At 38.8% G+C, this 17340-nt stretch overlaps 1 protein-coding gene across 1 annotated transcript; it reads left to right on the top strand.

Annotated features, from left to right (window-relative positions):
- Positions 1-10605: 10605 nt before the first annotated feature.
- Positions 10606-11666, top strand: LOC114682639 (olfactory receptor 5V1). The gene has a single exon (XM_028856608.1). The coding sequence runs from the start codon at positions 10653-10655 to the stop codon at positions 11604-11606; it is 954 nt and encodes a 317-aa protein (XP_028712441.1). The 5' UTR covers positions 10606-10652; the 3' UTR covers positions 11607-11666.
- The last annotated feature ends 5674 nt before the right edge of the window (positions 11667-17340 follow it).

Genomic DNA, 17340 nt, shown 5'->3' with positions numbered 1-17340 from the left:
AGCCTCAAATTTACTACCCTGTGAATCCATCCAGGAAAGGTGGTGGCTCATAGACACCTGGAGTCTGAAACAGAATGTGAGGTGTGCATGAATAGTGTGGAAATGTAGGGAAGGAAGCAGTGAAGAGGAGGAAGGAAGTGAAATCCAGATATACTGCCCTTAGATTTGTAAAAGAAATTAATGTACCTTGACACCAGGCACTAGGCAAAGCAGCAGAGAAGAGGAAGATACCCTTTGGAGAGTCAAAGAGAAAGGCAAAATGTTTCTAAACTCCACAGGTACAGTATTTGGGACTCTGCAAAAATACGGTTTAAGATCTGGGCAGCAAGCAGACACTGGCGAGGGACTCTCTGCAGCTCCTTGCATGTTCACAGGTGGAAATCATTTTCAAAGAAGACTATAAAGTCAACCCTTTTGGCCATCAAGAGCAGAAGCCCACACATTTTTATGTCTTGAACCATAAATGCCTCCCATCTACAGTCAATAAGCAAGTGAGCACCCCTTCTCCAAGAAGCACTGTGTCCACTGATTTGGACTCAGATTCACAGACACATCAGGGGGAGTAGGTAGTGCTGCGGCTGAAGCTAAGGATGCGGCCATATGGGAAAGGCTGCGATACCCCTGGGAAAAAATTACTAGCTGTATTTGAAGAGTGACAGAGGCAGCTTTAGGCAGGTAAATTCAGAGTGTATACTTTGTGAACCAGGAGAGATTACCTTGGTTTCATTGCTTTCTGTACTCTCAGAGTCCTAGAAAATATTTAGTGGAAATGTACCACTGTTGGGGAATTTCCCAAGCCCACACTCTTAATGTCATGTTCCTGTTAGTATGTGGGGGTGGAAAGTGGGTGATTCATGGGAGAAAGGGGAGGGTGACTTCTGAAGTTGTAGCATTGCTGAAAGAGGAGCTGGCAGGAATTCAACCCAATAATAGTAACCTGTCACCTGCATCAGACAGTACACTGGGCAAGAAAGTGAGAAAAATGTCCCCAGAGCCCTTTCTGATCCAACCTGTTAAGTCATCAGAGGGAAAATAACTCCATCAGGGTTAGGGTTGGGGTTAGGGTTAGGGTTAGGGTATGTTAGCCCATGTAAAAGTAAGCTATAATAAAGGTTACATTTGACAAATGTATAGCCAACATTATACTAAATGAGAAAAATGAAAGCATTTCTTCTAAAATCGAGGACAAGACAAGTTGTCCCCCTATGTTTATTTGACATAGAACTTGAGGTTGTAGCTAGGTCAATGAGGCAAGAGAAAAGAAGGAATTACAAATAGGAAAAGAAGTCAAATTATCGTAATTTGTAGATGACATGAGCCTATGCATAGACGGTCCTAACAACTTTGCCAGAACACTCTTATAAACGCTTTTTTAAAAAAGTACCAGAACGAAAATGAACTAGCTGACAAATGAATCATGAAAAATATCTCATTTACACTGGTTTCCTAAAGATGAAACATGTAGGAATGAACCTAATGAAGGAAGGGAAAGACGTTTACAAAGAAAAATTTAAGATACTAAAGTAAGAAACTGAAGGAGATGCTAGGAAATAGAATGCTCATATTTTGGCAGAATTAATGTTGTAAAATGAACATATTACCAAAATTGTAATGATGTTTTTAACCAAACTATAAAAACATTCCCAAGGTTCATATGGATACGCTAAATACTCAGAGAGCCAAAGGAATTCTAAGCAGAAAGACAATTCTGGAGGCATTACAACACTTGATCTCAGTTTATATTACAGAGCCATAATTGCAGACACAGAACGGAACTAGCAAAAAAGCTTTTGGAACATGAAATAGAACTGAGGATCCAGAAGTTTACCCACACAGCTAGAGTCATATAATTTTTCACAAAGGTATAAAATATATAAAAACATATTGAAGAAAACTTTTTAACATATGAACTATAGGAAATTGGATTTCTTCACACAAAAACTATAAAACCCATATCTCATATTCTTGATGGAAATCATTTCAGAATGGAACAATGATCTTAATATAAGATCTAAAACTTTGAAACTGGTAGAGGAAAAAAGCAGGAAAAAAGCTTCAAGTTTTCTGAAAAAGACTGTACTATTACAAAAAGAAATCCCAAGAATTGATAAATGCAATTACATGAAATAATAGAGCTTCAGTATAGCAACAGTAACTATCACAGAATGAAGAAACAGCCTATAAATGGAAACTTTTTATCAACTCTGTATTAGATAGAGAATGATACATAGCATATATAAGGAACTGCAAAGAAAAACACCATTCCCTTCCAATTGTGCAATCAATAAACAAGTGAGCCAAAAGAAGAAATAAAAGTGGACTGGCCAACAATACTTGAGATAGTATTTCACATCCGTATCCTGGGAAATTACCAGTTAGAATTGTTTTGAGATTCTATTTTGCCCCAGTCAGAATAGTTATCATAAAATATATGACAACAAATGCTGCTGGTGGTATTGTAAACTGGTGCAGACACTATGGAAATTGTTACAGAACTTTATCAAAAATCCAAAAATAGAACTACTATATGACCCAACCGTATGTCTCTTAGGTATATGTCAGGAGAATTTAAGGTGTCATACCAGATATTTGCATCTTTTGTTTGTCTTTTTGCTGCACTTAAAAAAATAGCCATGAAGTAGAAATCTCTTAAATTCCATCAACAGATGAATGAGTAGTGTAAATGTGATACATATACATGGTGGACTTTTTACTTGAAAAAGAAATTAGATCACAGCATTTGTAGAAATGTGATTAGAACCAGAAATCACCATGTTAAGTGAAATCAGACAGACTCAGAAAAACAAATGTTTTGTCTCATATGCATAATCTCTCTCCATATTTTGTATGTATGTATGCATGCATGCATGTATTGTATGGCCATAGATACACATGGGTCATGAAACTAGAAATGAGTCCATGAGAAACAAGAACATTTTCTTAGAGGAGAAGGAAAGGAGCGGGGAAGGAGGGGAGAGTTAGTAAGTTGGTAATGGATTGCATGTGACATAATTATGGAAGATGGGACTATTTTGTGGAGAGGAAGTAGATCAGCAGGCTTTGGGTATGAGGGAAGGGAGTATAGGAGGGATGATAAGGTGGAACAAATGTGATACTTATGTCTCAAAAATGTAGGAATGCATAAATAATTCTCCATGCTATCATAAAACATTAATAAAAAGGAACAAAAACTAGGGTCAATAGGGAGACCAAAAGGGAAAAAGAAAAAAGAAAAACTAAGGAAATAGAGGATCTTCTTTCTAGGTCTCTAACATTGGTATTTACCTGGGCAGCTTCAGTAGTAAAGGGTCACATTTGGACCTCACTGTGCTCCCTCTGCTCTCATTATACAGTGAATGCTGTTTGAAGGCTGACGGTAGATGGCCAAGAGCATGTTAGTGTCAGGACTGCATTTTCTTTAGACGTTTCTCTTGTATACCAACGACTACCGCTTGTTACCAGTGGGTTTTGCAGCTCACAGGTTAGGCAAATTTTCACCTGCTCCAAGGTCCCCCCCCTTACACACCCAGTGGGAACAAATGTCCAAACCAAGGCTATATAAAATAGGAGATATTTATGTATGTATTTTAGGGGGATAAAACTGGAACGCTGAACCCGGTATTGGATGGAAAGATAAAAGATCTGGGCACTATGTTAAATTTTATATATCTTGTAAATTAACCCTTTAACCATACTTTAAATGTAAACAAACCCATACCCATATCTTTATTTTCAACAAGGAATTTGAAGCTCAGAGAATGCTATCATTTCATCAGAGTGGCAGCTGGGGAAGAGAAAAAGGGAAATGTGCAGAGGGGAACAGTGCTCAGTGTTGGCCTGGTTTTCTCACTTTCTCACATTGTACTGAAAAGAGACATATACTGGGCACAGTCAAGATATCAGTTTCAGAAAGAAGTCAGGAGCTCTTGAAGTCACAGTAAGGAAGAAGGAAACTAGAACAAATTCTGTGCTGCTCAGCTCCACATAAGGAACTGCCTCATCCTGTGGAAGAAAATATGAAAAACAAAATGAAAGCAGGATGTGAGCTCTTCTGTGTCTGGAGGGCACTGTCACATGAACTGGCCTGCAGAGACTGGGGCTGCTCTTGACACTCTAGGACTCTCTAGGGATATTACTCTGCACTCTTAAAAGCACTTCTGCACCATCTCTTGGAGTCTGTGTGGTGATCCCTGCTGAGTGCTTTTGATCATAGCTAAGTAAGTAGTTTTTATTTGCTTAGTTATAACTCCATTATTCTCAGAGATAGACTTTTTTGCCTTGATCTTTTGATGAAAGACTGAGTCCTGGGAGAGGAAATTGTAAGGACCAGAGGGCTTCTAAGGTGAAGAATCCAAACATTCTGTCCCAGGATGAGAGGGGCTGGAATGGGTTGAGTGTGCAAACTGGGGAGATTCTTTAATGTTGGTTAATTTCCATGTAATGGGTCTTTGCTGGCCTGCTGATTCCTTATTCAATAAACGGCACTAAACTACTGACTGGATTGCAGAGAATAGTCAGGAAGATACTTTTGAGTTTCTTTTTTTTTTTTTTTTTTTTGGTTTTTTTTCAAGACAGGGTTTCTCTGTGTAGCTTTGCGCCTTTTCTTGGAACTCACTTGGTAGCCCAGGCTGACCTCGAACTCACAGAGATCCGCCTGCCTCTGCCTCCCGAGTGCTGGGATTAAAGGCGTGCGCCACCACCGCCCGGCACTTTTGAGTTTCTTACAAGAATCATCTAATACTGTTGCATCTAGCTCTTATTGATTGTTGGGCTTTTGTATGACAATTTTATATGATTGTTATGTGCTCTCAATTATAAGTAACAGATGATACACTCCCCCCCCCCCAGTGCTCTGCAGAAGATATAGTTTTGATGATCTGTGCTATATAAAGATTCTGCATTTCTAAGGTTGTTTTCTTGAGTACACTTTATAAGGAGAGATACTAGATCCCTTAGAAATGAAAGTTCCCAGAGAGGCAGTTTTTTTCCTCATGAATATTTTTAAAAACTGTCCCCATGGGTGCTTAGAAACCATTCTTGAGTTCTTAGCATGTAAGATTCCTAAAAAATTTCTGTTTTTTTTTCTTGTATTATATTGTTTCCTAGTTTTGCAAGAGAAATAGGTCATTCCCCATGTATCTCTGAGTGAATATTTGCTCTTTGATTTATTGAGCACAGATTGCTTGGTGGTGAGCTAACCTACTTCATTTGGGACCACTTACAGGATTTGGTTCTATTTGAAAATGGAAAGACTGTTTTTCTGGTTTTAGTGTGAATTTGTTAACTGTGTCACCTTAGCACTTCTTTATAATAATACATTTCTTAACTCCTTTGATTTCTATGAGAATAGTGATATGTTTGTTAGGAACGTTTCCCTAAGTGCTTCAGCATTCTGACCAGGTATAAGAGAAGTACATTTCTTTCTTTCTCTCTCTTTCTTTCTTTCTTTCTTTCTTTCTTTCTTTCTTTCTTTCTTTCTTTCTTTCTTTCTTTCTTTCCCTTTTTTTTGGGGGGGAATTTACTAGGATATGACATTCTAACAGGTTTGGGCTATTGCTGAATGTTTTAAGACATATGTTCATTATTCTATTAGAAAATACACAAGACAGAGTATCTATTCTGAAAATATTAATGGTCAGAATAGGTGATAAAAGTAAAAAATAAACAAATTGTGTTTAAATTTTGTAGATGATATTGAAACAAAGGTCCCTAGAGTTTCCGGATGGGAGTAACATCTTTTGTAATTAAAGAGAAAGATGGCATTTAAATTGAGGTTTGAACAAATAAAGATTGGCAGTCAGAAAGAGGGTCAGGAAGAAACATACAAGTTGAGTATCTATAAATACTAAACTTATGAAGACGAGCCTGAGAAAACTTTATTGTTTAAGGCAAGTAACCCTAGAGAGAAACATTCATGGTTTTAGTTATCCTATACAGCTACTTTACCACCTGAGAGCTGATGGACTGGAACAAATAAGGATAGGAGAAAAGATCTCAGGGCACAGGAGTCTTGGGTGTTTTCCTAGGAGTCAAAATATGTGCCTTGGGGCCTTACTTGGAGAAAGCAGTTTGTTCTTGAGTGTGAAGCTGACACTGAAGTGGGAGGTAGAACGGTGACCCAGCTGCTTTCTCTGTCACTCATCTGTAGGTAGATTGTGGATGTCATGTCATCAGGCCTGTCCAAGAAGAGACAGTCATCAACAGGAAAGTAACTCATGAGAAACAGTCAAGAGAGATAACTAGGGCTTTTCCTGTATTTACAAACAGCTTCTGTGTTCCAGGCTTTATACTCCAACTTCAATTCAGTGCTTCCCTGGATTTCTTCATTCGACTATTTTTTCCTTGTCAGTCTTTTTGTTTACTTAATCAGTGTGGCAAATTAATCGAGTCCTTAAAAAATGTTCAACTCCATGTTACTTTTTTTCTCTACTCATCCTCTCCCATGCACATGCATGTTGGTGTATTACAATTTATCTCTCCAATACATACATTTCTTCTGAAGTTCAAGTACCAATTCTCTCAAGAAATATTTTCGTGGATATCTTAAAGATGCCTCCAGTTTAACATGGCCACAACTGAACCATGATCTACCCCATCTCTAGAATGCTTCCTGATGTCTTTATTTCAGTGAGCAATTCCACAGAGCATTTGTAAAACCAGGAGCACAGTACACTCATGGCTTCAAACTGATGAAATGTACCTCTCAATATTGTCATTTTTATCAGTATCATTTTATGAAAATTATTTAATCCCTATAATTTATTTAACTTTTTTCTTTTAACCTGGCATATCCTTTTATATTTACTTTTGTGTGTGTCAGAATGAGATGCCATGAGACTCATCACAAGACTCTTTTAAAAAGTATTTAACATATGTCAGTTATTATCCTAAACTTGTCTTTCTTGCTCATTTTGAATTTTAAAGACTGCATCCCCTGATGTCACCCAGCTGCTCCATTTCTTTCCAACCCAATTGTTTTATGCAAGACAACCTTCAATATACCGTTTTAGTGCATGATAAAATGTTGTCTTATTTGTCATCTTTAGTAAACATGCCCATATGCAGCAGGCAAAAAGTTATGGAAACATGTTTGCTAAATAAAATGAACAGAAAACATGAACCTCCAGAATTGGCTTAAATTTTCTGTAGAAGTACAAAAACTTTTTAAAAAATAACTTGAAAGCAGAGGCAGTGATAAGTACTGGGATAAGATATGGACCAGAGAATAGAATTTGGACATTTTTCTGTTGTGGAATGAATCTTGTAGCATTAAATTCATTTATTTTTTATGAGAGATATTACATTATGAAAATGAAGATCTTTATCCAATTTGCCTTCCCCACCACTGAAAATCTTCACAGTAGTTCACAAGAAGTGAAGGAAACAATAAAAATACAAACTGCTTTTCAAACTTGTAAATTTTTTTTAAATTTATTTATTAAATTTAATTTTACATATCAGCCATGGATTCCCTTGTTCTCCCCCCCCCCACGCCTTTCCCCCAGCCCACCCCCCATTCCCATCTCCTCCAGGACAAAGACTCCCCTGAGGATTGAGTTCAACCTGGTAGATTCAGTCCCGGCAGGTCCAGTCCCCTCCTCCCAGGCTGAGCCAAGTGTCCCTGTATAAGCCCCAGGTTCCAAACTGCCAGTTCATGCACTGAGGACAGGACCTGGTCCCACTGTCTGGATGCCTCCCAAGCAGATCAAGCTAATCAACTATCTTATTTATCCGGAGGGCCTGATCCAGTTGGGGTCTCCTCAGCTATTGGTTCATAGTTCATGTGTTTTCTTACGTTTGGATATTTGTCCCTGTGCTTTTTCCAACCTTGGTCTCAACAATTCTCGCTCATACAAACCCTCCTCTTTCTCACCAATTGGACTCCTGGAGCTCCACCTGGGGCCTGACCGGTTCCCTCAGTCTTTGGATGGTGTTTCTAGCATGACAATTAGGATGTTTGGCCAGGTGGCCTTCGAATACTTCAGAGATCTATTCAGAGGGCCTGATCCAGTTGGGGGCCCCTCAGACTTGTAAAATGTGTAAAACTGTGTATAGGTCAGGGTAATCAACAAAATACATAGTTTGAATAAATGCAAAATATTATCTTTTATTTAAAATGACATAAAATAAAATTACATTTTATTTATCTTATTTATATAATTTATGTGATAAACATCATAAACACACATATATGGTATAATTTGGTAATTGGGTTGTTATGTAGTAATTTTCCTTGTAATTAAAAATATTTTCATTAATTGACTTAGCCTAGACTCTGGAAGAGTATCTTTTACCAACACAAACATAAAATTTGAAATAATATTCAGCTTGGCCAAGAATTGCACAAACACACTAGGATTTGATTTTTTAAAATAAGTGTTCAAGTAGAAGAAGACTGGATGTTTGGTAACAATTAGGCTTTAATTGTTGATTCAGTGGGGCTGGACATAGCACATTAATAAGTAAAAGAATAAACTATAAAATTGTAATGGTGTAGTTAAAATATCCAATTGTATGATCTTTAATTGTCTTAAAAACAAAACAATGTATTTTTAAAGAACATTCTGCGGTCACTAAGTAAAACAAATTAAAATTTCTGCCACCAATTTTATGTACATCCTTGTGGGAGAAGGAAAAATGTCTTTTCATCTGCTATGTTACTTCTGCTGATTCTGTGATTCATAGAAAATGAGAGCGATAATGCTGTGCATTCCACTGGGTTTGTGAACCAGTAGCTGAAGCCAGGTGTGGTGTCACATGCCCTTAATGGTTTGGGAGCCAAAGGCAGGCTGATCTGTACAAATGCAAGGCCAGTCTAGTTTGCGTAGTGAGCAGTAATGCCAGCCAGTGCTACAGGGTGAGACCCTATCTCAAAACCAAACCAAATCAACCAACCAACCAGCCATCCAAATGAACAAGTAAAAAGATAGTGGCAGAAAACTCTATATAGTACTTAAAATGGTTCGCCAAACAGGAAGGGAATCTTGAATCAGCCAATGGCTCTTGAATTTCCAAGATTGGTATCATCTTGGTTAGTTTATTGTCAGCTTGACACAAGCTAGAATCATTTGGGAAGAGGGAGCCTCATTTGGCAAAATACCCCCACCAGATTGTGAGAAAGTTTCTAGAGCTTTTTTTTTTCTTAGTGATTGTTGTGGTAGGGTCCAGCTCACTGTGGGTGGCTCCACCTCTAGGCAGGTGGTTCTGGGTTGTAAGAAAACAAGCTGAACAAACCCTGGATAGCAAGCCAGTAAGCAGCACTTTTTCATGGCTTCTGTTTCATTTCCTACCTCCAGGTTCCTGCCTTGAGTTCCTGCCCTGATTTCCCTCAGTGATGGACAAAGCTCAAACAAACTCTTTTCCTCCCCAAGTTTCTTTTGGTTATGGTGTTTATCATAGCAATAGAAATGTAACTAAAACAGGCATCAATCTTTGAAAAATTTATAAAAGTACAAGTGACAAGATCCCAAACTCAGATAATCTAATTTAGCATGCTCACTATTGAAATTTATCAGGCACCAAGTAAATGAAATAATGTTATTCATTAATAAGAATGGGAAATAAAAAAGTTTGCCATATTTTTAATCACTTCTAACACTGAACAATGATGTTCAGTAGAATCAGAAATATAGGTAACAACAGGATAAAAATAACCTATATTTTTTACTATTTATTTAGTTACTTGTTTATTTATCATGTGTTTGGTGTTCTGTGGTGCACATGTGTGTGTAGGTCAAAGGATAACTTGAGGCAACTGAACCTTTCCTTTTACCAGATGGGTACTGAAGCCTGAACTCAAGTCCTCAGCCTTGTCTGCAATCTCCTTTACTTGCTGAGCCATCTCTCTGGCCTGGTAGTTACTTTGTAAAACCACTTTCCTTAAATGACTGTAGCTATTTGCTGTATCTAATGTCAGACCAGCATTATTGATTTATGTCTAATTCAGGATTAAAGCATTTATATGGAATAATATTAACTGATTATTTACCATAAAATTTCATTGCATATATATATGCAATATATATATATATATATATATATATATATATATCACACTTAAAAAAATCCAATCATCTGTTGGCAGATATTTAGGTTGGTTCCATTTGTAGTTATTGTGACAAGTACAGAAACAAACATGGATGTACAAATACCTATGTGGTATATTGACTTGAATCTTTCTGCAAACACATTAATTTTAATGAGAAAAAGACACATATTGTATGTTCTTATGCAATGATAGGAAGGAAGAGCAGAGATCGCTGTACTGTAGGATCTGAAGCCCAGGCATTCTATAAACTATACCATGCAATGTGTCTACACATTACCAAGAAAATGCAGAAGAGCTTGACCTAGCCATTATCAAGACAGCATCCTTCAATGACAGAGAGTCCTGCTGTGGTTTATTTTCAATTAAAAATAGTAGTACTGTGTATTTCATAGGGACTGGATTACTGGGTGAAACACTGGGAGTATGTATATATGTCATGAGTGGCAGGTATGGGTTGTGTCTTGCAAAGAAGTGTTCCACTTGTGGTTTGGTATCCAATGTAGTTGGTGATGACATTATTGATAACAGCCCTTGTTTTCTTGGTTTGCAGGCTATTATCTATGCATCTTTTTGTAAAATTTACAAAGAGAAAGCAGCTGACATCATGGAAGGAAAGAATCAAACAGCTCCATATGAATTCATCATCTTGGGGTTCTCCAACCTGAATGAACTGCAATTTTTACTCTTCACCATCTTCTTTCTGACTTACATATGCACTTTAGGAGGGAATGTTTTTATCATCTTGGTGACCATGGCTGATTCCCACCTACATACACCCATGTATTATTTCCTAGGAAACCTCGCCTTTATTGACATCTGCTACACCACTACTAACGTCCCCCAGATGATGGTGCACCTTTTGTCAGAGAAGAAAACCATATCCTATGGAGGCTGTGTGGTCCAACTCTTTGCATTCATTTTCTTTGTAGGCTCAGAGTGTCTACTCCTGGCAGCAATGGCATATGACCGATACATTGCTATCTGCAAACCTTTAAGGTATTCATTTATCATGAACAAGGCCCTGTGCAGCTGGTTAGCAGCCTCGTGCTGGACAGGTGGGTTTCTCAACTCAGTGGTGCACACAGTTCTGACCTTCCACCTGCCCTTCTGTGGTAACAATCGGATCAATTATTTCTTCTGTGACATACCCCCTTTGCTGATCTTGTCTTGTGGGGATACTTCCATCAATGAACTGGCTTTGTTGTCCATTGGGATCTTCATAGGTTGGACTCCTTTCCTGTGCATCATCCTTTCCTACCTTTACATTATCTCAACCATCCTGAGGATCCGCTCCTCTGAGGGGAGGCACAAAGCATTTTCCACCTGTGCCTCCCACCTGCTTATTGTTCTTCTCTATTACGGCAGTGCCATCTTCACATATGTGCGGCCCATCTCATCTTATTCACTAGAGAAAGACAGATTGATCTCAGTGCTGTATAGTGTCGTCACCCCCATGCTGAATCCTGTAATTTATACACTGAGAAATAAGGACATCAAAGAGGCTGTGAAGACCATAGGAAGAAAATGGCAGCCACCAGTTTTCTCCTCTGATATGTAACCTCTCTTACCTGTAGTCAATAATCTTACATTAGAAAGTTAACTTTTATACCACTCAGCTGTTGCTAGTCATGTTTCACTTAAAACCTGATTGCGATATTTGGACACAGATTGCAAGAGTTGGCACACTCAACCCTAAGTGTACATATCTGAGCTTTTGCTAGTCTCTTAAGGAGTTACTTCTTTTAGTTCTATTCTTTTTATTCGTCTTTTCCATTTTGGAATCTTCATCAAAAGATGATTCCCCTCTTATGCCATATTTACTGGGCAGATTTTATGGTTTACTACTTACCACAAATGACTGTCCTCCAAGCCAAGTAACTGCCATCTTTTGACATTCAACTGCAATTCCTTACAAAAGATCATACCATCTGAGATTGTTTACTGTTCATACCCTCTTATGGAGGGTTGAGAAGTCACAACATCCTAACTGAGTTTCCAGGTGCTCCCTACCACCTGTTGTATGTAATATGGACTCAGGGAGGGGCTAGAGTATAAAGGCCAGGGGAGGAGTCTCCATCTATGGGGCTCTGGAGGAGTCCTAATCCTCGCTTGGTAATGCTTTTCAGATGCAGCCTATTGGAGGAGGAGCATCCACACTCTTGTAAGTTACCTTTCACCTATGCTCTGTAAGTAAGCTCAAAAAACTCATTCCCAGAGTGAACTTCGGCACAGTTGTACCTTTGTTTGCCCTTAGGACTTAGGAGAAGGGGTAGATATTATTTACATCTCCCTGTGGCTAGGAATTTTAGCAACAATACTATATTTCCTATGTGTAAAAGAATGAGGGGCCTATGAAGTGGCTCAACAGGTAAAGGTCTCAAATGGCAACCTACAATTTGTTCTCTGGCCTTCATTCACACACCAGGGCACATATGTGGACACACACACACACACACACACACACAAGCACACACAATGAAAAAATAAAAAATAATGTGAATGGCACTCCTTAATTGTTTGTCATACATTTATTCTTTGTAAGTAATGCTTTCAAAATTTATTTATTTATTTATTTTTCTATGTATTCAAAACTTTATTTCTGTTCAAAAAGAAAGGCTATAACAGGAAATATATGATTTAAGTGAAAAGAAAAACATTTTTTTAAAATCCAAGTCTAGAAAAAACAGAAATCCCAAATTATTTTTAAATAAAACCATGTAAACATTTTGTCATGCCAGGATGCCAAGATGGTTGTAATGTACTATCACAGGCTTCTCGCTGAAGGCACAAGTGTCAGTGTTGGCCCAGTAGACATACTGTGAGATTAGAATATATTGATCATCTAACCTGCTTTGTGCTGTTATTAATTTTGTTCTCTGACCCTGCCATATTCCACAAAGTTCTAATGCATTGGATCAAAGTCTATTGAACTTTCAAGCCTAAAGTGCTTAAAGACGTTATCTCCTACAAGTCAACACTGGGCTACCAACATTTGATAAGAATACTCTGTGTAGACAATTAAGCTCAAAACCTTGACACAAGAAAGGCTTTCATCTTTACAAAGAAGAAGTTGAACATAGTTGGTATAGACATGGGAATCAAAATTGCTACAGCTGTAACTTTAGTAGCAAAGTCCTTGGAAATACCAATGTAGGGTCACTGTAGTATGACAAAATGGAAAAATTTCCTATTGTAGACCACTATGGTAATACTTTTTTTTCCTTCACTGGCATTGGAGCCAACTTCTTCTTCTTCTTCTTCTTTTTTTTTTTTTTTTTTTTTTTTTTTTTTTTTTTTAGCTCCAGCCATCTTTATTTAAACATCAAAAACAAGCATGCTTTTCCATAATAACAAACATGTTTTTTCCATCCTCCATTAACCCCCAGCAAAAACAAATATGTCAAATGTGTTTTTCCCAACTTTAACATCAAAACATCTTTAAACCCAAAACAACAGTTATCATTTTGCTGGCTTGGTCAAATATCGAGTTGGGTACATCCCGTCTTTACAAAACTAAAAGGTAATTGACATAGGCACACATTTTCAAGAACAACAATATCATTCAAAACATATTTACAGAAATAGGGGTGATCTGCCTCCGATCCTGTCAGCTCTGAATCAGAACAGCTCCCAGGCTCTTTCAGACAGCTGGCTTCCCCAGACAAGAAACCTGAGAAGCATCAGCTCCCAAAGAATTTTAGGGGAAAATATTGGAGAAAAATTGGGTTTCCAGGAATGATCACATCTGTTCCATGCAAGATTGACAAAATGACACTAAATCCACCAAGAGAATCATCAATATCACGAGAGAGAAGAGAGAATGCAGGCCGCATGGTCCCAGCAGTATCCTGCAGTATCCTGAAGTCCACTGGTCCTTGCCGAGTAAGACTGTCCCTGTGGGCTTTTACCTCATCTGGACCTGTTGGACAAGCACTCATATACTGGTCCAAAACTAGGCCGCAGGGTTCCCAACAGAGAATCATTGGTCTGAGGGCATATAATCAACCCAATATGGCAGGAATTTAACAAAGTTGGTCATATTGCTCCCACAGTCAAGAAGCAAGGGTAGATTAATGCTAACACCCAGCTGCTTTCTCCTTTTTTCCTTTTTATTTATCCTTGGACCTTAGGCCATAGGATGGTGCCACCCAATTTCAGAGCTGGTCTCAGTTCAACTTCTCTGGAAATGTCCTTACAGATATGCCCCAAACTGTATCTCATAGGTGATTCCAAACTTAGTTAACTTGACAATGAAAATTAACCCTCACAGCCCCTATTATCCAACATGACAGATTTCTACTCAACTGCCACTTGTATGTTCAAGAGATACTTTTGAGTCATATTACATTTGCCCTCATCGTTACTCCTTCCACATTAAAAGCCTTTCTTCTGAGTTCAGTGCCACCCTTTTTTTCTCCTACTGTCTTCTGGCCACAGCTGGGTTTCTTTCTTTCTTTCTTTTTTTTTTTTTTTTGAAAAAGAAAATATAACTTAAGATATTTGAAAAAAACAAAGTGAATACAGGTTCAAAAATAATTAAGATACATTTTCCTAAGGCTACCTAGAATTAGGCTTTAAAGAATTCTACCATTTCAAGTTTACCACTAGTTACTAGATACCAATTTACAAACAAGATATTCACTTTTTTGTTCCTTTATCAAGAGAAAAATCTACCTTCAGACTATGATGGTGGTGATGGGGAGGGACTAGAAAACAAGATTCAAATAATCCCATGTAAATATCATATTTTTCAAATGGAAGAACTCCAAACTGCACTAGAAGTTCCAATCACTAAGACACTTTCCATTGAAATGATTTAAGTACAAATATATGGCACCAAGGTTTAGGCCTAATATAGGCCTGAAAACCAAGTCCTTGTTTTCTGGAAGAAAGGCCTCAAAAGTCCCACTCAATTCCACATAACAATGCTTCAAAGATCAATTAGGTTTTCATTTCCTTAATATTTTTGTTTTTGACTTCTAATCTTAAAGACTAGATTAAAACTTAGCTCAATTCCCAGAAGGCATTGCTTCCCTTTGCTCTATGAAAGAGTCCACCAAGACCTCTTCCTCAAAACCATCTAGCCCCCAGGCTCCAGCCTGTGCTTGTGATGCATCTTTCTCAACATCCTGAAAAGGTAATGTAGGTAAAATATGCTCATAAACATTAAAACTAATTATTAGAAAGACGTAACTAGCTTTATAATTTAAGTTTTAAAACATAAATACTTGCAGCTTGATCTGCACTGACAATGATTGTCGGAGCCTAGAATTCAACATTTACAAATTCTCCTTCACACACACAAAACACACTATTATCACACAACTTGTGTCTTGAGAGAATCTTCTGCTTTTTAAATCTTTGGCCTCCCAGTCAATCCCAAGTTCAACCAACTTTAACTAAAACTTCACTCAGAGTTTCACCAAGCTTTTCACCCACACATTAATGCTTGTCGTATCTTTCATCAACTGTCAAAATCTGAAGCCTGTAAACCATGTGCAACATCTTAAGCCAGTAAAGCACCAAAATAAAAAAAAATTTAAAAACCCACCAAAAATCACTTTTCATAGTGATTAACATAGAAGCACAAAATATTGACCATAAGTCAGGAAGCAATTACCTGGACAGATACAATGTCCACTGTTGAAAGAATTTTTCTTCAATTTAAATGTCTTTTCTCATCTATAAAGAAACCATAAAGTACTAACTTTACTTATATAAAGCAAGAAAATTCTTCAAGTAATTTGCTACGCCAATTTTTATCAGCCTAAACAAGGAACTAAAAATAGCAAGTGAAGTGAAAAGGGCAGAACACCTGACCGGTTTCACACAGGTAGACACCCCGGAGAACATCACCTACCATCCCGCCTTTCTTCACTGCACTGCACAAGCTAACAGATTAAGTATCTGTTTTCTTACATTAACTCCCTAGGATTTGCTAAGGTTTTTTGCAAGTTACTAGGTAACACATACAGTCCTAAGGAAATAATGTCACTTAAAAATCAGCACACTAATTAAAGCGAGCTTGTGTGTGTCTACTGCCTTAAACTAAAAGTGAGGCATCACTTACAAACTGTGACAAGCTGCCCTCCACCGGCCGACTCACTACTCCTGCCCCTTGGCTGCTTTTTCAAGGAAGTATACATTAACCAGATGGCAATTGAGGTGCTTGCTGTAATCCTTTTCCTTTCTGAAAGACCCATCACAGAAAATACAAACAAACTCTCCCTAGGTTATTTTAACTGCCAATTCCTCCTTCCCACTTTTTGAACTTGCTTCTTGTGGCACTGGCTGAGCCCCATCCAGCCCAGAATCATCACTTCCCTTGGACATATTATCACTCAGGTCACTTCCATCATGGCTGTGGATGCCTTCGTCTTCATCAATGTCCAGTGACTCATTTTCAGCCAAAGTGATAGGAGACGAGGCCGTTACGGTTGGTGATGGGACCGGAGGCAATGGTGACGCCGGTTCGGGTGCTGAGGCTTTCACAGGGACACTGTCTGGGTTCTGCTCAGTGTCCACTTCCATTTCACAAAGCCCAGCTGAACCAGTCTGACACTTAGCATGTAACGTTTCACCACCTGACCCATTTGAGTTTTGTTCCAAGGATAAGACACTGGTAGATTCCTTGGGAGCAGCAAGCATAGCTAGACTCTTGCCAGCTTCCTCTGTTCCCACTTTCTTGAGAGGGGCCATTTTATTTCCTTCCCCATCAGAGCCAATTTCTTGGTCCTTGGGTGTCTCGTCTCTTCTTGAGTTTCCCTTTGGAAGATCCTGTGCATGCCTGCTTCCCTTCAGAAGCTGGCTATCTCTAACAGGCACTAAGCCAACTTCAATAAGGACTTGCTCCTGCCGCACCACCTCACTCCGCATGCCCAACCTCTCCTTGGTACTCTCTTTTCAGGGAGAAGACCTTTTGGTGACTGGTTTCACTTGAAGAGGTGGCTCCATGACAGCAGGAGGCTCCTTCTGAACAGATCCCATGTGAGGAGGCCCTGTCTGAGCAACCTCCACCTGAGCATGGTCCAAAGGACAAAGCAGCCTCTTCTGACAATGTCCCTGCTGAGATTCCATGGGAGGAGGCGGCCCCATCTAATCAGGCTCCATGGGAGGAGGCGGCTCCCTCTGATCAGGCTCCATGGGAGGAGGCAGCTCCCTCTGAGCAGGCTCCATGGGAGGAGGAGGCTCCATCCGATCAGTCTCCATGGGAGGAGGCTGTTCCATCTGAGTAAGCTCCATGGGAAGAGGCTGCTCCATCCTTGGAGGCCCCAGGGGAGAAGGCAGCTCCA

This window comes from Peromyscus leucopus, chromosome 16_21, assembly GCF_004664715.2.
Source record: "Peromyscus leucopus breed LL Stock chromosome 16_21, UCI_PerLeu_2.1, whole genome shotgun sequence".
In the NCBI taxonomy this organism is placed as follows: domain Eukaryota; kingdom Metazoa; phylum Chordata; class Mammalia; order Rodentia; family Cricetidae; genus Peromyscus; species Peromyscus leucopus.
This window is presented reverse-complemented; position numbering and strand designations above follow the sequence as displayed.

Bases quoted from the DNA above. Each gene is read 5' to 3' on its own strand.
- LOC114682639 (XM_028856608.1), top strand. From the start codon at position 10,653: ATGGAAGGAAAGAATCAAACAGCTCCATATGAATTCATCATCTTGGGG.